Below are 25,220 nucleotides of genomic sequence, written 5' to 3' on the forward strand. Positions count from 1 at the left end.
CCATCTAACCATCTCATCCTCTGTCATCCCCTTCTCCTCCTGACTTCAATCTTTCCCAACATCAGGGTCTTTACAAATGAGTCAGCTCTTCGTATCAGGTGGCCAAAATACTGGAGCTTCAGCTTCAACATCAGTCCTTCCAATGAACACCCAGGACTCATCTCCTTTAGGATGGACTGGTTGGATCTCCTTGCAGTCCAAGGGACTCTCAAGAGTCTTCTCCAACACCACAGTTCAAAAGCATCAATTCTTCAGCACTCAGCTTTCTTTAGAGTCCAACTCTCACATCCATACTTGACTACTGGAAAAACCATAGCCTTGACTAGATAGACCTTTGTTGACAAAGTAATGTCTCTGCTTTTTAATATGCTGTCGAGGTTGGTCATAACTTTCCTTCCAAGGAGTAAGCGTCTTTTAATTTCATGGCTGCAATCACCATCAGCAGTGATTTTGGAGCCCAGAAAAATAAAGTCAGCCACTGTTTCCACTGTTTCCCCATCTATTTGCCATGAAGTGATGGGACTGGATGCCATGATCTTAGTTTTCTGAATGTTGAGCTTTAAGCCAACTTTTTCACTCTCCTCTTTCACTTTCCTTAAGAGGCTCTTTAGTTCTTCTTCACTTTCTGCCATAAGGGTGGTGTCATCTGCATATCTTCTATGTTCACTGCAATATTATTCACAATATTCAAGAAGTGGAAACAGCTAAATGCCCACCAACATATCAATGGATACAGAAAATGTAGGGTATATAGAGTAGAATATTATTCAACTTTAAAAAAAAAAAAAGGAAATTCTGCCATCTATTACAATATGAATGAACTTTGAGGACATTGTGTTAAGCGACATTAGCCAGTTACAGAAAGACAAATACTGCATGATTCCATTTATATGAGGTATCTACCATAGTCAAGCTCATAGAAGCAGAAAGTGGTATGGTGGTGGCTAGGGACTAGGAGAAGGAAAAGGAGAGTTGCTGTGCAATGGGTACAGAGATTCAGTAATGCAAGATGAAAAAGTCTGAGTGAGAGATCTGCTGCACAATGACGTACACATAGTGAACAATACCGTGCACTTTATGGTAGATTTCATGTTATGTGTTTTTTACCACAATTACAATGAAGTTTGTATGACATGACTTGTTCTCAGTGAATGGATGCCAACTTTTAGGGATTAGTATTTCCATCCGCAAGTACTCACATCTTTATGGAACTGGACTAACATCAAGCTCCCTAGTATGATTTTCAAAATCCACTCTCCCCTCTTTAGCAATCAGAGTGACACGTCTCCATCTTAACCTTCTAGTACCTTTCCTTTCATTTAAGATTTCCTAAACATTATTCACAGTCATATAAAAAAATGCATCTGCAAGTTCTCTTAGAACCATGAAATGAAATTATCGCAGGGCAAAAGGACTGAAATAAATGATAATGGTTAGATGTTTACTTGCTTTCTTATGTACCACTTACCTATCTCAATTTCTTTCTCACCAAAGGTGTTTGTACCCTTTCCAAACTACTACGCATTCTCTCATAAGAGAGTGCTTTAAAACAAAACAGTTTAGTAATTCTGCTTTCTCTATCTGGTCACATTACACCAAACAGCAGGCCCAAAGTTTTAACAGTAAAAGTATCAAATGCATCATATGGTAAATATAAATTGTAATAATTTATATTAACTTTAAGAATATAGTTATTAAAATTCTAATTTCACTGCTTACTTTCAAATATGCAGCTGCCTCTTGGACAGAAAGTGTTCTCTGACTAGAACTGCCACATTCATGATCTCCTGAAAAGATTAGCATATTAATTATGAATCAGTACTATGTTAAACAAAAGAAAACAAATATGATTAATCAAAACAGTTTTATAAAATACACAATTATAAATTGTATTATTATAATTGGTAAAGAAAGAAGATAAACACTCTTATATTGTCTAGAAAAAACTTCCAATAGGCAATATAAACAAGTATTTTTACATAAACCACAACCTTTATATGCATTTCAATCTACATAGAAACATACCTTCCTTTCATATTCCTAATGAAATTGTTAGCCAGGGGTAAGAACCAAGTAGTGCTCACTGATGCCTATTCATAGTCTTGGTGCAAAGAAAGACCTCTATGGATATATTTTTCAAGGGGGAAAATTCATTGTGCTAATTTATACATCTATTACTAAAGCTAATAATTCAAAAGCTCAAGTAAATCTGAATTAAAATGTCCATTTTGGAGTATTACTAAGCCTACTTTTAGCAAGGCATGTGCAAAACTTAAAAAATTATTGTAACACAGATCAACAGGGAAATTAGATAGAAGCTTCTAGCTATAATCAGGTGTACTACACACAAAAGTTTGGAAAACTACATTTTCCTTTTCTTATAGCTATTTATAAGAGAATCCAAGGCTTTATTCACCCCACCAGGCTCTCTATGGTTATGAGATATCAATTATCCTTACAGTGAACTTCAATTTTGTTTCTCCTACTATTTCTTTCAAGCACTTAAAAAAATTTTTTTTAATGTAAAAGTATAATAGTTAAAATTTTTGGCAAACTTTTCTGTCATAAAAACAACCATATTCCAACTTTATAAATTTTGTCCCAGATTTTAAAATGGTCATAGTTGTAAAACAAGAATACCTATTAGATGAACCAAAAAAAGTCTTCAAACTTTATAATCCATCCTCAGAGATTCCAATTCTACAGATCTATAGCAGAGGCTGGAAAACCCAATGACCAACTGTGGCCTACCACCAGTTTTTATAAATGAAGTTTTATTGGAACACAGCCACACTCATTCATTTATGTATTATCTATGGCTGCTTTCATGCTCTAACAGCACAACTGAGTAGCTGTGACAGAGACAGTCTAGCCCACAAAGCCTAAAAATTTACTATCTGGCCCCTTCACAGATAAAAAGTTTGCAGACTCCTGCTCTACAGGAAGGAATCTGTATATTTAAAAGCACTCCAGATTATGTTGATCTAACACACTTCATAAAAAACTGCTATAGAGACAACTGTAGAAGCTTGTATTATAAGAGCAATATCAGGAATTCCATGTAGATATATACTCTATTTCTGGGTGCTATAGCTACCAAATTAATGTCATTAGTTTGCAGGATATGTATGTAACAGTCCATCAGTCAATGCAAAAAACGCTTTTAGTGATACACACAGAATTATTAGCCAAAAACACTGACCAGAATTAAAGAACTAACTTCCTCCTCCAAAAAAAAAAACATTGGTGAGAGGATGGGGAACTATCCGGATTCTAAATGCCTCTACTGGACCAGAGAAGTTCCACATTTACCTACTAGGTGTCTACAAATGATCTACAAAAGGACTTACTACACACAAAAAGGACTTACTACATACAAAAGTTTGTAAAATTACATTTTTCTTTCCTTGTAACTGTTTATAGGAAGAGAATACAAAGTCTCTTCTTTCAGATTATATGTAAAATAAGTGAAACAACTTAAAACGTAATAAACGACAAAGCGTACAGCTTACAAGGTGTACAGCTTACAGGTGCTAAACTTGATGCCAATTCACTTCTTATTCTAATTGCAGATATGCTGTATACCTGAGAATTTCCAGACTTACTTAGAGCAGAATATGAGGAAAATGCAACATGTCAGGAGAAATTCTGTAATCTGTTTACTTTATCCAAAGAAATGACACCTATACCTCCACCAAAAGAAAATCTGTACTTTTATATTAGATTTATGATTTTAGTTAATTTGGTGCTTACTCAATTCAATTGATACACAAGCTTTCAGAATTCTGTTACTATCAGTGCAATAAAAAAGTGATAACTTATATAATACAGTATATATTTATATTTCATCATATACACATGTCAGGCAGGATAAAGGCCTTGATTAAACATATCTATACAAATAAAAACCCACTCCCTACAGCGAATAAAAATGTCTAAAGGGAAAATATCCACATGTATGTAACATAACAACACTGAACTTAGGAAAAACCATTTCTATTGATATTACAAGCTACATATACAAATTAATTTTCAAAACATTTTTACATACTATGAATGTTGAGACAATTACCTGCAAGCTGTGCCAATCGATCATGAAGCTTGTATAAAGTGTTCATCATAAGATTTTTCTCACTTTCCTAAATTTAAAAGAAAAACATTATAAAATATCTGATTCTAAGGGAAAATGCACCAAATAATAATCTTTGTTTGAAAAGAAAAACAGTAAATAAATTTAAAAATCATAGAAGCTACATAATATGAAAGACAAATACATATTTAACCAATGGTTACCGTATTTTAAAGAAATCTTAACCTAAGAATCTAAACTATCTAAATATTCTACTTTCTTGAGGATGATTGCGATATTGGCACTAACCTTAGTGACAGAAAAGGTCTCCCACATAACAAACTCCCCCCACCATCAAAGCAATGCTCCCAATTCCCCTCTATACAATGCATGCTTATGCATACTGACTGTTTCCTTCATGTTTTGTTTTAACCTGACAACCACATAATGTCAACCAACCTGACATTTTTGATTAACCCTCAAACCACTCCGAGGCTTCCAAAGTGGCCGTGCATATGTTTATGAACAATTAAAGTGAAACAAACTTTAATGAGCATCTACAACCCTGAATATTCACTGGAAGGACTGATGCTGAAGCTGAATCTCCAATACTTTGGTCACCTAACATAACGAGCCGACTCACTGGAAAGACCCTGATGCTGGGAAAGATTGAAGGCAGAAGAGGGAGAGAGAGGACGAGATGGTTGGATGGATCACTGACTCAATGGACGTGAGTTTGAGCAAGCTCCAGATGGTGAAGGACAGGGAAGCCTGGCGTGCTGCAGTCTATGGGGTAGCAAAGAGTTGGACACAACTGAGTGACTGAACAACAACAACTGGGAGTTAAGAACTGTTCTCAGAAAAGCGAGAATTCCACGCCAACAAGATGATTCCTGTTCTTAAGGGCAAAAAACATACTAAATGTTATATTATAGTTGCAAACAAAGTACAATGTAAATACAGAAGACAGAGGGGTGGGAAGATCCATTTATGGAAGAGGGAATATCTGAACTGGGCTTCACAGAAAGAATAGAATTGACCAGCATTCCAAGCAGAAGGCACAGCATAGGCCTGAAGGCATAAATGCTCTGGTTGTATTTCTTACATAACCAGTAGCCAACTTTGACTCAGCAAACTCCTGGAAAAGTAGTTTGGAATCAATAGCTCAAGAGCCCTAGATACCAAGACAAAGAGTTTGACTTCATCCTGAACATTTAGGAGAAAAAAGTAAAACAGAAACGTGTGTCAGGAATATTATTCTGACTATATGAAAGGAAATCAGACTTACCTAAGCACCCTCTCAAGAAGGTAAAGCAATGAGACCTCAATTTAAGAGTAATCACAATTAACAGAGATGGATATAAACAATGGAGGAGGGTAGGTTAAAAGAGGGGGTAAGAATAGCTTATCAAACTATTTGAAATAAATGCATGATTCATGAGGGGTTATGTCTTTATGATTTCCTTTCTCCCAAAGTTTCTGACAAAATAGGATTATTGGATAAATGTGACCAGGAACAAATTCATACAGGATATAAAAAGCTAGGAAAGTAAAGTTCATATGCCCAATGACATGCAATTACATCCATTTATTTTCACGCTGTATGTTCAAGGACAAAAGAGACAAGTTTGCACACTATGCATGGCATACTTTTGTCAATGAAGCTTTAATGAGTGACAGGAGGAAGAAGAAAATTCATCAGAGGTGCCACAATCCTACTAGCAGAGTCCCTGGTTTTATGTGAGACAGTTGATCGAGACTGAGATAAGTGACAATCGTTCAGCAAACTACTTGCTTTTCCCGTTTGCTTTTTCACCCCCTCAACTCTATCTCATCAGATTCTGAATCAAGTCAGTCCTTTTCAAATAAGATTAAAAATCCAAACTGTAAAAGTCAGACATCAAAAAGTAACTTCAGGGACTGAAATACAGGATTCTGAAAGCTATGCATCTATGATAGATTAAACCACAAAATCACTTTTAATAAATATGTTCAATATAATAAGATGAGGTGTCCCACTGATTGTGTAGATTACAGGCTTAATATATAAAACCAAGGTAAATCTGACTAAGCTTTGGTAGTAAAATAGCTGACAATTTTCAGTCTCTTTCCTCCCTTATCTGGGAAAGAGACTTGATTTCCTTTTTGTTTTACATGTCTTGATCATGCCCATCTCCACACCCCTTTCAAAATCAAAACTAAATCCAAAAATTTGACACTGTCCTTTGTGATTATATCTTTAATGAACATCAGAGGCCTGGGACTAAACGTCATCTTTTCATTCACATCTGTTAACACTGGACTAGACAAGTAGAAAAAATAACAAAACTTAATCATACGTAATGGATCTCATACTGGATAACATATATGCTATTATAGTCTCATACAAAGAATTAAAACACCCCAAAATCTCGACTATTATTTTTCCAGTAGCAACTCATTCAAAATGACCATCTATATTACTACAGGGGTGTCAAGTGCCATCCAAATGATCAACTAAATTATGATCTAAATAGTTTTTATGGAATATTTTATTAATGGGAACAAATCAACTTTGAAGAGTAGAAAGACTTTGGTTCAATAATCTTTAGCACCATTATGTTAAGCTAGAGGTAAACCTGAAAGGTCTGTATATTAAATTCCAAAGTTACTTTCTTAGAGAAACTTATATTGGCTTATAGTTTCATTATAAGCTTCTTCCATTCTGTCTGCTTTTCAAAGTCTCTTCTAATTCTTGGCTTGAAATCAGTGTCTACTGATCACCGTGAAAACAAGTTAAAGATCTAGAAACAAATCCATATTTAAGGTAAGCTTTCAAAAGTAACCTTTCATTAGCAAAAATAATTTTTAATTTGAAATATTAATAGCCACCATCTAATTGTGTGTTTTGGTAAGCTCCAGATTTTCTTTTAGTCATATAAATCATTCTCTGAAGCAAATCTCATTCTCTGAATCATTCTGATTCGTAGGAGGAAAAGTCAAACTGTAGGGTGACTCCACCAAATTTTCTCATATAGTGACACCTTTAAATATTCCCCTCTTCTATCTCAGCCACCTGTCTCAAGGATATTTTCTGTATTTGTATCAAGTCCCTAATTAAATGATAATAATGGATTTTAAACACTTAGCACAGTGCCTTGAACAGAATAAACACTTAATATAAGTGAATAGCCATTATCTTCATTATAATTATTACTATTATTCAGAGGTTAGGAACTTTAGGTTCCTCCAAGTGGAAAATTATACAGAAGAAAATAAAGTCTTGCATTTTTAATGTTTAGTAAGTATATACTGTAAATTTAAACTACAATGCCATAACAGTGTTAATCTTAATACCATAACTGATAAAGTCATCTTTAAAAAAAATAAGTATCGTCACAATAAAATACTATTGCAAATAATCAATACTAACAATCTAAAGTTACATTCTATGGATCTGACTTCACATTATTACATATCTTTAGCACAACAATGTTTTCCATACAGGTCTATCTATATTACTGTCAGTTCCTATAATAATAAAACAACAACAAAAAATAACAACCAATTGTGTATTATAATATAAACTCAAATATCACAACCTTTGTATTGCCTATAATGATGATGGGCAAGTGAAAAATATTTCCACGTAATACTTAGGTTAAAATTAATATTATAAATCTTTTAAAAAGAAAAGGAATCATAAATAGGCTTGCATAAGACTCTAAATCCTTTGCTTCCTGACAGTTGAAAAGGCCTGCCAATGAGCAAAAAATCCAAAGAGAATAAAAGAAGAGCAAAATCTGCTAGAGTGTCCAACAACTAAGAAAATACACACACACTTTAAAGGCTAAGACCAGATCCCCAGATGACATGCCACTGCCATTTCACTTTGCAATTGGCTTTTATATTAAAACGATGAACAGTTCCACTCTTTGGAGAAAATCTGTGTCAGATTTAATTATACTATAGAAAAGGAATACTCAAAAATAAGAAAATTTATTGCCTCAGCATAAAAGAATCTTCAAAATTCCTATTGTCAGTTGATATTCATCCTAATACTTTTATTATAAAAAACATGACATAAAGTATCAGTATTAAGATTTTTTACTTACTTGTATGTTTCCAAATGTTTCATCAAAGGGGTTTTTTACTATCAAGGAAAGAAAAAGAGAGAACTGTTAGTATCATTTAAGAATAAGAATCCCCCTAACCAAGTCCTCAGAAATGCTAAAACGTACTCTGCTAAAACTGAATGTAAACATGCAAACAAAATATAAATAAATTGATGATAACAAAAGGTTAGAGAACTAGTTTTTCAGACTTACTATATTTACCATTTTCACTATGATTTTGTAGTTTGCTCTATAATAATTAAGAGCAGGTGCTCTGGTCTCAGACTTGGTTCCAGTCCTAGCTCCACTGCTTACTAGCAACGTGACCTTGAACTACTATCTACTTAGCCACTCTAAATTGTAGTTTCCTCTTCTGTAAGGGAAGGATGTCATGTTAGGATTAAATGAGATAAATCATATAAAATGCTTGATATAGTGTCAACACTTAATACATGTTACCTATGATCATTACTATTAATGACTTCATTTCGCTCCTTAACTTGGTTTCTCTTCAAAATATAAAAGTCAGTTACTACTAGAAGAAATATGCAAGATGCTTTAAAACTGAGTAATTCATTTAGAATTCTTACTTCCAATGATTAAAAGACAAACCTGCCTAGTCCTTGCTAACATCTGGAAAAGTGTCAAGAAACATACACACACATCAAAATAGCTAAGAATTAGGTCTCAATATTAAACAACTTATTTCTAATAAATATTATAAAGAAAGGATTTACCATTTTCCATCCAACCTCCCTACATTCATCCTTCCCTAAAAGATTCAAACAAGTCTATAGCTGAATATTATATAGCACTTTTCTGGTTATTATTTAGAATCTCCTCCTTACCCTCTACTATAAAATTGTATGCAAAAATATTCAAAGCTTTCAGATACCTGGATCTCTGTAAGTCAGGACACAACTAAGACTAATTGAGCCTATTAAGTTGTTCACACTGACCAGGTTTCCTTTCTGAGGTGCTTTTCTATTTTTATTTGAGAAAACAGGAAGTCCCATAGGAACCAGGAACTACTTGATTCTAAGAAAGTTCATGTGTGAGACCAGTTTAAATAAAAAAATACAATTAAAAAAAGGGGGAAAAACATATTCTGCTATCATCTTAAAAGGATTTGATAATGAATTTTCAGACAGCATTTTTCTATAAAGCAATAGGGTTTTCATGCCAAGAAAAATTTTTTAAAAACAAAAGATCAAAAGTATTCAACAGGAAATAGGAAGGAGAATATAACTTAAAGATTAAATAAAATGTTAAGAATCAGCACATGCTTGGACTGAAAAGATCCTTTTTAATACACTAATTTTTATTAATGTAAAATTTGAATAATTTAAAATAAAGCCATATTTCATTCAATATACTACCAAAAATGCTTTGTCAATCTACTTAAATTGGTCAAATGATTCTAAAAAAACAAGTATTTTATTTGCTGTCTATAAGAATAATTCTAAAAAAATATTAAAACATGCAATTCTAAAATATAGGTTTTAGTATTTATGAAGAAAAGCCATGAGAGGATGACTTTTTGACTGTTTATGCATTTGTTTTTGTCAAGATTACTAAATGGAAACTAGCTCTTCAAGTATCTCTATGAAAATATTACTGTAGATTGTGGATGTTCTCCCACTAGATTGCTCTGCTGTGACTTTCTCACAACAAGGGATCACGTGTATTCAGGTTTGTGTGCTTGGAGTCAAGCGTAGTACTGAACGAACAGTTAGTGCTTGAAAAGTGCTGTTTGAGCTGTCTAGGCTAAATCTGCCCTTCTTTACTCAATGCTGTGTGTTAACATAGAAGCAGAAGTGTTAAATTTTTCAGGAAGCTGGAAAAGTGTATGTCTGAGCAACTGGGAAGGGAGACGTATAGAATGACAATGAGAAAGCCAAAGAGCAGAACAATAATTCTGTTGAAAAACACTGCTCTGCCATTTGTTTCTTTCTAGGTTTTGGCCTCTTATCTAACGCACTTAGCTAGCTGAGAGTATAACATAGCTAAAAGGCCAACAATATATACATCTACTGCTAAAAAAAACAAAATGCTCCCTGACTTCGGTGAAAACTGTCACATATTAAGTTAACAGACAGACCTACTAAATTAACAAACAAAAGTAAACACAGTCTTGAGGTTAAGGTTAGAAAGGAAACTCCATCTAATAACAGCAGTTTTAACAAGTCAAAAGCATTTCTATGCATCTAACTTTTATTCCCCCAAATCACTTTAGTATTTCTGAAACTACATCAGTACTTTTTCTCTCACCGACATTACCTATAATCATAGATGGATAAAAAGCATACTGTTATCCCTAGTGAAAACATTCCTCCCTCCCCTGCTAATTAGGCCATTGTAGAGAAGAAACCATATTCCAAAAGCAATTTACAGCAAAAATTAAAAAAAATTGTCACCTCACTTTCTAGCCTCTTTTCTAAGCATGGAAACTGAGAGTAAATTATAGTTATTGCTTTGTTGTTGTTTACTTACTTAGTCATGTCCGACTCTTTATGACTCTATGGACTATGAGCCCTCCAGGCTCCTCTGTCCATGGGATTTTCCAAGCAAGAATACTGGAGTGAGTTGCTATTTCCTTCTCTAGGGGATCTTCCTGATCCAGGGATCGAACCCGCATCACCTGCATTGTCAGGTGGATTCTTTACCACTTAGCCAGCCACTAGGGAAGCCCTCTTATCGCTTATCCTAAAGCAATGATAAAAGTAAGTTGGTATTTCAAACACTGTCCTATATTCCCTACATCCCAAACAGCTTCTCATTACTGCTTTTTCTCAAATTCTCTTGTTGCAGCCATTTTTCCTTCATTTTTCTTGTTCAGATTATTTCAAACCTCAAATACACCAAAATTGTCTTTATAAATGTCCTTAAAATTTTGACTTCTCTTCTTCTGACTATCCTAGCAAAAATCAAAGTCCTAAAAATATGTCTTTAATTATACTACTAGACTCTCAAAATAGTTCAATGATTTCCCATTACATTCTGCTTCAAGGAACTAATTCAAATCTTGGGATACTTTCCTACTCACTTACAAGACATACGGTTGACTCCCGTTCTCTAAACCTCTCTCACATAAAATTTCAAAAATGTTACTAGTTTTACTGACCCTTTCTAACCAAGTGTAAACTTTTTCCATTCTCTTAGGGTGAGATCAAATTTGTCAACCATTATGAATTCTCAGATAAAAGAAAAAAATGAAGTATATTACAAATGTATGTGTTTTTTTTTTTAGACATAATGCTATTGCACATTTTTTAGACAGTACAGTGTAAGCATAACTCTTATAGGCACTGGGAAACAAAAATTTCCTGTGACTCCCCTTATTGCAATATTCACTTTATTACAGTAAGTCTGGAACCAAACCCACAGTATCTCTGAGGTACGTCTATATTTGCAAAGTACGTGTTTAACGCTAACCAAATGAACTGATGCTTTCCTCAGGAAGGCCCTATTTTGGTCATTCTATGGCACTAAAGGAAAGAAAAGTCTATGGTGACCAAAGTTCTTTTACAACTCAGAAAGAAAGAAAGTTTATTCATTTAATAAATATTTCTTGTCTAGTCTGCACTAGGCACTGGAAGTGTGGCTGTGAATAAAATAAAAATGTATCTGCCCTGAAGGAGTTTATATTTTAGAAGGATTAGAAGAGACAATGAGCAAATGCGCTTTTTACAATACATGTCAAACGGTTCTAAGTGCCCTGGAAACAAAACAGTAGGAATGGCACTTGACATGTGAGGGAATTTCTTTACTGTTTTCCCTAATGCCTGTATCAATTTTTACATTCCCAACAACAGGGTACAAGAGTTCCCTTTTCTTCTCTTTCCTCAGATTGCACTGGAGTAGAAACCTGAGTGAGCTGAGGGAACAAGCCACATGGATACCTGAAGGAAGAGGTCTACAGACAGACAGAAGTCCACAGGCTGTGAAGTGGTAGCCATGTCAGTCATATTACTCCTGGAAATAGAGCTGTGTGGATGAGAGAGCAAATAGCAAGGAATGAAGTCAAAGATTACTTAAGGGAATTAATAGGCAAGATAATATAGGATTTTGAAGATTTTTTATCTATTAATCTGAGCAAGAAATCTCAGAGAATAGAAGCATGCTACCTGGCTTATGCTTTAAAAGAAAGACACATGTAATAAGTGACAGGTCACTCTCTTGAAATAATACATTCAGGGTACCTTCCTCCTGCTTCCTCTACATCAGCACAGACAATTTCAGTCAGCCCCAACATTCTTCTGTTCTAAATAGTTGAAACTACTATTACCAGCCACATAAAAATATTCTGCCAGGAAGAACTGAACAGACATTTTTCTAAAGATGACATACAAATGGCCAAGAGGTATATGAAAAGGTGCTCAACATCACTAACCATTAGGGAATTGGAAATCAAAACCACAGTGAGGTATCACCTCATACCTGTTAAAATGGCTATCCTTAAAAAGACAAGGTAAATTTGGTTGAGGATGGGGAGAAAAGGGAACCTTTACACACTATTGGTGGGAATGTAAATTGGTACAATCACTATGGAAAACAGTATAGAAGTTCCTCAAAAAATTAAAGACAGAACTACCATATGATCCAGCAAATCTCACTATGAGGTATACATCCAAAGGAAATGAAAACATGATCTCAAAGAGAGATCTGCACCCCTATATTCATCACAGCATTATTAATAATAGCCAAAATATGGGAACAACCTGTCATTGGGTGAATGGATAAAGATGATGCAGTAAGTATGTACAAATAGAGTATTATTCAGTCATGAGACAGAGAAGGCAATGGCACCCCACTTCAGTACTCTTGCCTGGAAAATCCCATGGACGGAGGAGCCTGGTAGGCTACAGTCCATGGGGTCGCTAAGAGTCGGACACGACTGAGCGACTTCACTTTCACTTTTCCCTTTCATGCACTGGAGAAGGAAATGGCAACCCACTCCAGTATTCTTGCCTGGAGAATCCTAGGGACGGCGCAGCCTGGTGGGCTGCCGTCTATGGGATCGCACAGAGTCGGACACGACTGAAGCGACTTAGCAGCAGTAGCACCAGCAGTCATGAGAAAGAAGGAAATCCTGCCATTTGCAATAACATGGGTGGACTTTAAGGGCATTGTGCTAAGTGAAATAATTCAGACGGAGAAAGACAAATACAGTATGATATCACATGTCTGTGGAATCTAAAAAAGCCAAACTCAGAGAAACAGAGAGTAGAGTAGTGGTTACCAGGGGATGGGCAGTGGGGGTAATGGGGGAAATACTGGTCAAAGGGTAAACCTCTAGTTGCAAGATTGGCAAATTCTGGGAATTTAACATTCAGCACAGTGATTATAGCTAACAATACTGTTAAAAATTTGCAGGCTGCTAAGAGCAATAGATATTAAATGTTCTCACCACAAAAAAGAAATGATACCATTTTGTGACAGGTTGGAGGTGGCGGCTAATGCTAAGGTGGTAATAATTTCGCAATACATACATTTACCAAACTGACACACCTGCACACCTTCAACTCACACAGTGTTGTAGGTCAGTTATATCTGAGTAAAGGCCGAAAAAAATTTCTGCCAGAAAGGCTCTGCACTTTTTATCCTTCTGATCCTCTTAATGTTTTTCCTTCTTCTTCATTGTCTTCTTCAAGGTCCAGTCTGCAGCTCTCCTATAGTCATGAAGGATGCCTAACAACTGCAGTTTATCAGGACCTTCCTCTTCTCAGAACCTCTACGTATTTACTCTCAGTATCCCTATTATCTTATATTATAATTTAACTATCAGTTTTTTGTTTCTTCCACCAACAAGACTGCAAAATCTCTACCTGCCTTGCAGATATTGTGTACTAATATATGCCAAAAGAACAGAAGCCTGAAGGCATAGTGCAGCCACCTACAACAGCTTCCCTAATGCCAGAGAAGTACTACAATCCCGCTCACTCCACAAGATTCCCCTTTGAATAAAAAGGAAGTATATTTCTTAAATTCTTGATATGTTGCAGGAATACTGATGCCACGCTTTTAGGAAGTAGCTTATTTCTCCTTATACCACTATTTTACAGCAGGTATTACCCCTACTTTATGGACAGAGAAACTGATGCATGATGAGGTTAAATTGCTTCCTTCAGGTACATGCTGTTTAAAGAGCTGGGATTCAAAAAGATGGAATTCAAACCTAAGTCTGACTCCAAAGCCTACTTTCTTTTCACAAAAGAAAAGGCAACTACAGAAAAGAAAATATTTGTTCTCGTCAGTTTACAGAAAACATTCTTCTCTAGAACTTTCAGATTTGGAATCATTAAACTTTAATCTCTTTATGTAATGCATGAAAATTGCCTAAACTGGGGATAAGCAGGAAAAGACACTTTAGGGAAAATACACTGATGTCTCTTAAGATGATAAAAACTCTTCAAAACCAAGTTCTCTAAACTGTAGTCTAGGAAAAGATTTTCCACGATATATCAAAACATAAAGTATCCGACGACCACCATGGGCAGCACTGATCATTCCCCCTTCTCTCTGCTGCCGCAACACTTTGTTCTCAAGGCTGCTATAAAACTTACCATGAAGCATCTGCTTAAAAAAAAAAAAATAATGATTTTCTGATTTAGAACCATACCACATCTAAATAATATTTTGGCTTCATCTGCTAATCTAAGATACTCACAAACATATATCAAGTGCCTACTAGGTGCCAGGCATTATGCTTGTTGCAGCAGATTAAAAAATGAAAATATATATATAAGCTCTGTCCTCAAGAAGTTCAGTCTGGCGGTCAGTAACTCTGCAAACATGCTCTTTCAAAGGTAAAGGCAGTCTCGTGTAATTCTAAAACTCTGACCTTAAGGCTAGGTTTTTAGTTTTTGGAAACTTCATCTAGACAATTAAATTCAGCTGCTTAAATGACCAATTATCTGAGTTGTACCTAGTTGTAAACAGACATTCAAACTCTCAAATCCCATCTTCTAGCATTAACAGTTTAAACAGAGATAATTATATGTAAAGAAGTGGGAGAGTGGGGGGTGGGTGGGAGGGCAAATGTTTCCAACAGCTGCAGAACACTGCACCTGTGTGGCAAGCACTTCTGCATTTCACTGCCAGCCAGACTGATCTAAAAATGGACATGGTGAACAAGGCAGTGCATTCTTTAGCAACAGCACTGTTGCCCATTTGTTCTCTGGGAGTTCACCTATTGTTTCATGGCTCTGTTAAATACATAGTCATTTTAAAGCTCACGAACAGCTCATTTCAAATGTACTTAGTAAATTACTGTGAATATTGAAATTAAATCTGCAATCAAAATAGGCAGAAATTTTTGGACAAGAACTGTCTACTATAAAATTTGCCTAAGGCAAACTCTTGTACCACCGTGTTCTACTCATAAATAACCTTTTCATATTAAGCCTACCTATCTATCTGGATTTAGAGAGGTACAGACCTAGATTGGGATAATCAGTGAAAGAGATGAGAAGGACAAAAACACAAATGCTTCTCCACTTTTCATCTCCTATAAGACTCCCAACTTTTCACCTGCCCTATTCTGAGAGGCAACGATCCTATGCTACTTCCAAATAAGTTTTCTTAACAAATAAGAAATGTACAAAAAAGGGCTTTAAATGTGATTATCAAAGTACCGAGAATATAATGAAAACTGAAATAATGTATTCAGAGAAATAAAAGGTCAAAGTCATAATTAAATTGGAAATAGTCTTATTATTTGATTGTTTCCCACTCTTCACCCCTATATGCTAAGAATCATTATGGTCTCTTTCAAACTTATGGTCATTTGAAAGTCTCACATTTGCTCACCATAAAAATGAAGACTCCCTTGGAAAAAATTGACAACAGACTACAATTAAAATTTTTATTAAAATTTTATTTAATCTTCATCGAAGCACTAGTGTTAGTCTCGCAGTTGTCTCTGACTCTTTGGGACCCCATGGACTGGAGTTCACCAGGCTCCTCTGTCCATGAGATTCTCCAGTCAAGAATACTGGAGTGGGTGGCCATTTCCTTCTCCAGTCATCCAAACACTAATTTTACATTATAATTGTAACTCAAGTTTGAGATCTCTGTAACAAAAGCTGTAAGAAAGACTTTTAACTATAGACTGTTCAACAAGTATTAGTGGGGCATATTTTATACACCATGCTCTGAAAACATGTTGCTTACGGAGTAATGAAGATAAATGAGTATCTATGATATAACAAATACCTTAGAATTTAGTATAGAGTGCTTTAAGGATTCAGGAAGGGACAAATAATTTCTGTGTAAAGTACACCCGAGGTTTCAAAATAAACCAAAAGTAATAAAATGGAATGAACTACTAGAAAATGCAACATTAATGTACCTCAAAAAGATCATGCTGAGTGAAAAAGCCTCACAAAAGAGTGTTCTATGAATTCACTTTTACGAAGTTTTAGAATAAGCAAAATAAATCTATGGTGAAAACAACAGAACAGTGACAGTGTATTGACCGGGCATGAGGAAGAAGAGGTGAAGGTAATGTTCTATATCTGCAGGGGTTTACGTTACATGGCTAGATGTGTTCCTTGAAACTCATCTGATGGTACATTAAAGATTTGTGCATTTGACTACATGCAAATTTTACCTAAAAAGAAAAAAGAAAAAACCTCACTCTTAATTACTAACATTCATGAAGTATGTAAGGGTGGAATATTCTAATATCTTCAATTTACTTAGATATATTTTTTAAAAAGAACAGTGGATGGATAGAATGATGAATAAGATACATAGTAAAGCAAATACAGAAAATGTAAACTGTAGAATCTAAAGTGCTCACAGCACAATCTTTCAATTTCCTGTTTGAAATGTTTCATAATAAAATACTAGGGGAGGAAAAGTATAAAAAACAAAACAATAAGTATTTGTTAATGGTGGTGGTTGTTTAGTCGCTAAGTCGTGTCCAGCTCTTTCAAAACCCTGTGGACTGTAGCCCACCAGGCTTCTCTGTCCATGGGATTCTCCAGGCAAGAATACTGGAGTGGGTAGGTATTTCCTTCTCCAGGAGATCTTCCCAACCCAAAGATCGAAATCCCATCTTCTGCACTGGCAGGCAGATTCTTTACCATTAAGCCACCAGGGAAGCCCCATTCATTAATGGTGCTAAAATCCTACCAGAGAACTAGTAAAAGACCACTTCAATTCCTAGATGCACTAGTTAAAACCCCAATTATAATAGCTGCAGCTTATTGTACAAGGAAAAAAAAATTTTTCTTCCTCCCAAGTTAGTCTAAATTCTTAAACAAATTGAAAACTGAAAAGTTCCTCTCTTATGCAAAAAACGAGAAGAGTTACTGGAATGTAAGAGTTTTTTTGTTTTGTTTTAGAAAGACCTGGCTACTATAGTCTTATTTTTAAAAATACATATAACTTATATTTACAGATAAGATTTTATCCTATTTTACTAAAATAGTGGGAGAAACTTGCCAGATAGGGAAGTAGTAAAATGTAGGAGTTTGTGTCTAGTAACTTTTAAAAAGTAAATGTTTACAAATATTCAAAACTATTTTCTAATACATTTAATCTTCTGAGCTGGAGGTAGTTCATCTCCCAATGATTTTACAAAACTGGCTTCATTTAACTAAAGTAATTACTAAATTAGAAAATTAGAGCACTAGCACATCAAAATATTACACATTCCTTCTAAAAATTAATTCTGATATTTTAATAGAGTATCCATAACTTAAAGAAGAATATGAGTTACTGATTACTGAATCTGACTAGCAAATAAAATTGAAGTTCCCACTCAAAAAATCTTTAATCCAAAAGAAGACTCAGACTTACAGAAAATACCAACAGCTTACTCTAAAATAAAATACAAACATATGAATTTTTCCCCACCCCAACACCTGGTCTCAGAGGTTCAAAACCAGAGAGAAACGATCAGTCTACTGCCATCATCTAGTTTTGTCAGCTAAAGACACTTCTGTAGTTTACCCATGTTGGGAAGGAAGGCCATATAAGAACACATTCAAATATAGACAATATGTCTATTTAAATTATGGGAATTTTATCTTACTATACTGCTTAAGGTCCAAAAGTTTTGAGTGATCTGCTTTTTCAGTACTTTCATAGTCTCTTCTTGAAAACTATTTTGCACATATGCCAGTTAAAGAATTATGCTACTGCATGGTGACAAATGAACAGAAAAATAAAAGTCAACCTACAAAGGTTAGAAACAAACCTATAAATAATAGCAAGCATCTGTGCAACAGATATCTTGGCACCCAAAGGAATTTATGTTAATGCAATACTGTAATTTATTAAACATGGTGACAGCTCACTGTATTAAGAGATTTTAAACATTAACTGTTATACACTAGAGACTGGCTGTAACACTTCCTCAAGGTTTACGTTGCCAAGAATACAAAAGAAACTGTATTATAAAGAGGCTGTTCTAAAAGAATATTGCTAAAAGAGAATTTAGAAATCCAAAAGGGATCTGTGATACGCTGTACAACCCATCTCCAGCACAATGCAATAAAGCAACATGCATTTCCCATACAATTAAATTCATGAGATTTTCCTTCTACTTAGGGTTTCCCTCATGACTCAGTACAGAATCTGCCTGCAATGCAGGAGGACCCAGGTTCGATCCCTGGGTTGGGAAGATCCCCTGGAGAAGGAAATGGCAACCCACACCAGTCTTCCTGCCTGGAGAATCCCATGGACAGAGGAGCCTGTTGGTCTACAGCCCATGGTGTTGCAAAGAGTCGGACACTGAGCAAATAACACTGTCCTTCTACTTAAGTAACATTCTCAGTCACAATGAATGGCTAGTTTTGAGTAGCAAGGAGACATTATTCAAATAAGACAGCTGGGGAGACAAAAGCTGCAGTGCAATGAAAAAGTGAATAAAACTGGGAAAAAAAACAAAAAATAGTGCTTATTCCATGCAATAAAGAGAGACAAGGGAAAGGGGCATTATATGCAAAGACAAAGCACCGAGATTAAAGCGTGACCAAAACTAACATATAAACTGAATTTGGAGCTAACAGAAAAAAAACCCCCAAAACGCTCAACACCAACTTTATGAGCAACGTGCTCTAACGTTATATCTTGCCTTTTAGCTCTAGAAGAAAGCAGATGAAATTGAAGTCATTTGGCAAACAGAGGAATTTAAGTATGTCATCATTAGGTTAAAAAAAAAGAAAAACATTCGATAAAACAAAATGTAAGCAGTTCTGACATGGTAAAATAGTCTAAGTAAGAAACTTTTTTGTTGGTAAAAATATATGAAACCTTGAGAGTAAAACTCATGCTTGAACACAATGAACCGAAAGTACAACATATGCTGGAATCATCAGATTTTCACCTAATGTCTACTTTTAACTTCTACTTGTAGTAGAGAGAATATGAATAAATACGTGTGAACATGAACAACCACTTAGAAAAAAAAAATAACGCATGCAATTCCCAACAACCAATCTACCCTGATACAGTCAAAACACACGTGCTCTAGACAAAGCTTGAGATGGGAGATATGACACTGCCATTCCCTCCACTGCTCTTAGTTTCCATGTGGCTCTCATAACTAGGAATACTTTAAGCACTGAGTATGATTTTAATGTTTAAAGATGTGCTATGGACCTGAGAGCTCCACCAGGTACTAAAACAGCTCATTCTTACACTGGATGAAAAAAACAAAAACACAAACAAAACTGGCCTTTTAGAGAAACCACATAGCAACCTCTGGATCTAGAGGACTTTTCAATGGCATTTCTGAACACACTTAAATTTTGCTAATTTATGCTCTGACTTCAAAAAACCTATATACCATAGCTGGAAATTCAAACTTGTCAGTAACAAAACAATTTCCTGAACCAAGTAAATAAAACTAATGCTCTCATACTCATTTAGTAAACATTTCAAGGCATCTTAAAATTCCCAAATTATGACCAATTCTAAGCTTACTTCCCCACATACTATCTCTTATTTGTTAAATTCTCTTCAATGAATATTTCTGAGCAATCAAAAAACCAGATGCTAAGGAATACAAAAATGAAAACTCATAGTACCTTCCTCAGGGCAGTTTACAGTGCAGTGATTCTCACTACTTTGGAGGGTCAGAGACCCTTGAGAAATTGCCAAAATCTATGGACCCTATCCCAAGAAAAATGAATACACATTCAAAATTTGCATCTAATTCCAAGGAGTTTACCTGGAGTCCACTTATGGCTTCTTTAAGGTTCAGAGACCACAGGGGATTAAGAACTCCTGGTCTAGTAGAATATAAAACTTCTGGGGGAGAGAGAGCTGGTGAAGATAGTTTCAAATGAAATCCAGGTAGACAGTACTGTACAAGGACAAAGATCCCATGCCGGAAGTCAGATTCTCTGTACTGAAATCTTGGTTCTACTACTTACTGACTTCAGATGTTTCTTAACCTCCCTAAGCCTCAGTTTCCTAATCTAAAGGGAATGATACCACCCCCTGGCTCTCAGGATTGTTTTAAGTAAGTGAAATAACTGCATGCAGTACAGACCCAGAGTACCTTGAGCTGAACTGATTCCTGAAGTCTTTACAGTCCGAGTCCACAGACACCCTGAGGTAAACCTCCAGTTTAAGACTCTTGAGAGATGAACTAAAACATCTTCTCCCAAGTCCCACTGTCCAAAGCAGCCAGTGACTTCTAAAAGTCCTTTAAACTCTAAGGTGATTGAATAAGACAAAAACGTTGATTTTTTTATCTGCCTTTATTCATTCAGTGAAAACTTCCTTCCTCTAGAATTAAAATTTATTAACAAAAATAGGCCCCTTCCCCAAAAAAGTATGGCAACAAATCTGTAATAAACTGGTAGAAAAAAAGTCTTATAAATTAAAGCACAAGATTACATATATATTTACATTCATGTTATGTCTGTTCTAGTTAGCAAAATGACTCGCCAGAATTTTGATTTACTATTTTAAGCTGTTTCTCATCCCCTGCAAATGTATACTCTACAAGCTTTAACCTTGCTTTTAAACATCAAAATCCATATCACCATGTATTTACAAAATCCATTACAAAATTTATTACCAGAAAAGAATTTTAAAGAAAGGAGGTATTTGCTTAAAATAAATAAAATTAAATAAGCAATCTAAACCAACCCCCTCCCCACAAAAAAAAAAAAAAAAAGAGACATTACTTTGCCAACAAAGGTCCATCTAGTCAAAGCTATGGTTTTTCCAGTAGTCATGAATGGATGTGAGAGTTGGACCATAAAGAAAACTGAGCACTGAAGAACTGATGCTTTTGAACTGTGGTGTTGGAGAAGACTCTTGAGAGTCCCCTGGACTGCAAAGGGATTAAACTAGTTAATCCTAAAGGAAATCAGTCCTGACTGAATATTCATTGGAAGGACTGATACTGAAGCTGAAGTTCCAATACTTTGGCCACCTCATGTGAAGAACTGACCCACTGGAAAAGACCCTGCTGCTGGGAAAGACTGAAGGCAGGAGGAGGGGACGATAGAGGATGAGATGGTTGGATAGCATCACCAACTCGATGGACATGAGTTTGAGCAGGCTCCGGGAGTTGTTGGTGGACAGGGAAGCCTGGTGTGCTGCAGTCCATGAGGTCACAATGAGTCAGACATGACCAAGTGACTGAACTGACTGAAGCAAACCCAACAGAATGTTGTACCATTATTTTTTAAAACGCATGTGGACTGATATTCTGCCTACAATAAAATTTAGGCAATGACCCTAAATCATTCTATTTCTCTCATTTTCTAGCTCAAATATTACAGAATTTTCTTATAAAGGCACTAACTATCTTCAAAGTAATTGGGTGGTATCTTTATTCTTTTCCCTCTTGGGTGACACAATATTAATATAATTTATAACTTTAATATATTAATTTCAACCTATTAAAATTTTTAAATTCAAATTACAGGACTTCTTTGGTGGCGCAGTGGATGAGAGTCCACCTACCAGTGCAGGGGGACATAGGGGTTTGATCCCTGGTCTGGGAGGATTCCACATCCCGAGGAGCAACTAAGCCCATGCACCACAACTACTGAGCCTGGGCTCTAGAGCCTGGGAGGTGCCAACTACTGAGCCTATGTGCCACAACTACTGAAGCCTGCATGCTCTAGAGCCAGTGCTTGGCAACAAGAGAAGTCACTGCAATAAGCAGCCCATGCACCACAAGTAAGACCAGTCCCCACCTGTCACAACTAGAGAAAACCGACACAAAGCAATCCAGTGCAGCCAAAAATAATTTTTTAATCCAAAGTTACAAATTAAATTTTTATAATTTAAATAAAAATTTCCTCAAGTAATGCTTACTTCTGAAGTCATGTCATTTAGATGAATGAAAAAGAACTCTTCACACTGAAAGGCAGTGAGGTAAAATGAAAAAGAAAAATCTCTAGAGCAAGGAATACTTGCTCCAAAGTTTATGACTTGCGACCTTCAGCAAGTCACCCTCTTTGAGACTCTATCTAGCAAACTAACATAAAATGGGATGGTTTGTGACTATGCTTAGCAATGTTGGGAGAAAAGAGATTGATAAATCTGAGCTTTTTCATTTTTTTCCCGAATTCTAGCATGAAATAAAAAATAACAGACGTCACTCAGTTTACAAAATAACACAATATGCCACTACTCCATTCCTCACTTGTCTCTGCCTTGGAGCTATTGGGAAGAAATGACAGAGTCTTTTCATAAACTCTTAAGTTAGAAAGAGACAAAATGGAAGACCCCCAAGGCAAGGCTCTCTGCCCAAAACCTCCTTACTTGAATTTTATACTAAATGCCCCAAATTTCACTAATCAGAGAGAGAATTTGGGTTAATAAAGATCTTGTATTTAAAGCAGAATCACCTCTAAGATTAAAGGGATTTTACCAGCTGAAGGTTGGCAAGCTAGTCATTCATTCAAATATTACAACTGATTTCCCATTATTCACTACAGTTGCCTTGAAACAAACTCTAAAACATAACCAGTGTATATAATTTCCTTATAGCATGTTTTAAGCAATGTTTCTTTACAAGTAAAAGGATTTCATTTACATCAAGATGTTCAGATCCCCAATGCAGTATTTTTAGTATTCACACACTAAGAAAATATGACAAAATTCTCTCATGAATATGTAATTTTTTATATTCTAATCATGGTAGTATTGATACACAGTTAAAAATAACAGCACAATATGAGAAGGGCAAATCATCTGTTAGGTCATCAGACAATACCTTGTAATGGGTGGTGTTCCCAAATGTTCTCGGCCCATTACGTTGAGAACTATTGACCTAACATCTAACTGAAAAATGGAGGCAACCCAACTACAACACATATAAAAATGAAGGATGATTTAGAGAAACAGGATTAAGTTCTGATTCCATATTGGCTCAATTCTCACTAAAGATCATCACATTATCAAATTTAATCAAAATCCTATTTTTATTATCAGAATTCTATAATATTGTAAATTAATTCAATAAATGAATTTTTCTTATCATTTAGCTGAAAGTAGCTGAACTCAGAAAATCAGAGTTGCAATTTGTTAAAAGGGAAAGAGGCAATGTGAGAGAAATGCAATATAGCACAACAGTTGGGGGTGAGCTTTCGATTTACACTGCCACAGTTCAACCAACAACCCAACTCCTTAACTCCTCTCTCTGACCTGTAATCTTGGACTAAGTGATTAGCCTAGTCCTCCATTACAAATTCTTCATTTGTCAAAATATGTAAACAAAATGCTTAAGATTTAAATGCTTAAGTGTAAAGATTTATGTTTATACTTGCCAAGCACCCAATAAGTGGACCTACTATTTATTACAGGGCATTATGCTACATGAAATCAGTCAAACCAAGACAAATTCTGTATGATCTCACTTGTATGTGGAATCTAAACCAACCAACCAACAAACAAAACTTATAGACAGTGAACAGATTGGTGGCAGCCAGAGGCGGGGGGTAGAGCTGTAGGGGAAATGGGTGAAGATGGCCAAAAAGTACAAATTTCCAGTTATAAGTCCTGGGGATGTCATGGACAGTGTGGTGACTATAGGTAATAATACTACACTGTATACTGAAAGCTGCTAAGATAGTAACTCCTAAAAGTTCTCATACGAGAAAAAAATTGTAACTATATATGGTGACAGATGTTAACTAAACTTAGTGATTATCACTTCACAAAACATACATACATCAAATCATTATGTATTAATAGCATACCTTAAACTAATACACTAAGTCAATTATTTCTCAATTAAAAAAAAAAAAGAAAAAATCTGAAGTACTGAGCACTTAGATGTTTCACCAAGATCCTAGCAGAATAGCAAGAGGCGTAGGCCAGCATAAGAACAGGAATTAAGAGACAGAAAACACAAAAAAAACAAAAATAAACTTGCTGTCTCCTAATGCAACTCCCACAGAACATGCCCACACTCTAAGGACCTAAAACTTATACCAACACGATACCCATGCTAAAACAGGATATATACTTTTTATGTACAATATTATATAGTTGATGTACAATATTATATGTTACAGGTATACAATATAGTAATTCACAATTTTTAAAGGTTATACTCCATTTATAGTTATTATAAAACACTGGCTATATTCCCTGTGTTGTACAATATATCCTTGTAGCTTATTTTATACATAACAGTTTGTACCTCTTAATCCCTTACCTCTACGTTGCTTCTCTCCCCTTTCCTCTCCCTACCTCTCCCGAGGTAACCATTAGTTTGCTCACTGTATTTGTGAGTCTGTTTCTTTTTTCTTATATTCACTAGTTTGTTGTATTTTTTTTTAGATTCCACATGTAAGTGATATCATAGAATTGTCCTCTGCCTTATTTCACTTAGCATAATACCCTCCAAGTCCATTCATGTTGCAAAAGGCAAAACTTCCTTGCTTTTTTTATGCCTGAGTAGTATTCCTTTGTGTGTGTGGGCATCTGTGCATACACACATCTTTACCCACTCATCTGTCATGGTCACTTAGGCTGTGTATCTTGGCAACTGTAAATAAAGCTGCTATGAACACTGGAGTGCATGTATCTTTTTGAATTAGTTTTGTAAAACAATACAGTTTTAA

The 25,220-nt window shown here is 35.3% G+C and overlaps 1 protein-coding gene across 6 annotated transcripts in view; it reads right to left on the minus strand.

Moving 5' to 3' along the window:
• LEMD3 (LEM domain containing 3) overlaps window positions 1–25,220 on the minus strand; it is a 91,919-nt gene that overhangs the window by 50,337 nt on the left and 16,362 nt on the right. For all 6 annotated transcript variants that reach the window (XR_014081879.1, XR_014081878.1, XM_081588849.1 and 3 more), the window contains exons 2-4: window positions 8,164–8,201; window positions 4,073–4,139; window positions 1,720–1,787 (exon numbers count right to left, since the gene is read on the minus strand). Coding sequence is in view for 4 of the 6 variants with exons in the window: in XM_081588849.1 (XP_081444975.1) it covers window positions 1,720–1,787; window positions 4,073–4,139; window positions 8,164–8,201 (173 nt within the window). In the remaining 2 variants the exon portion in view is untranslated. The remainder of the gene's footprint in view (window positions 1–1,719; window positions 1,788–4,072; window positions 4,140–8,163; window positions 8,202–25,220) is intronic.

Source organism: Giraffa tippelskirchi, chromosome 4, assembly GCF_054371585.1.
Source record: "Giraffa tippelskirchi isolate mGirTip1 chromosome 4, T2T-mGirTip1v1.2.pri, whole genome shotgun sequence".
In the NCBI taxonomy this organism is placed as follows: Eukaryota; Metazoa; Chordata; class Mammalia; order Artiodactyla; family Giraffidae; genus Giraffa; species Giraffa tippelskirchi.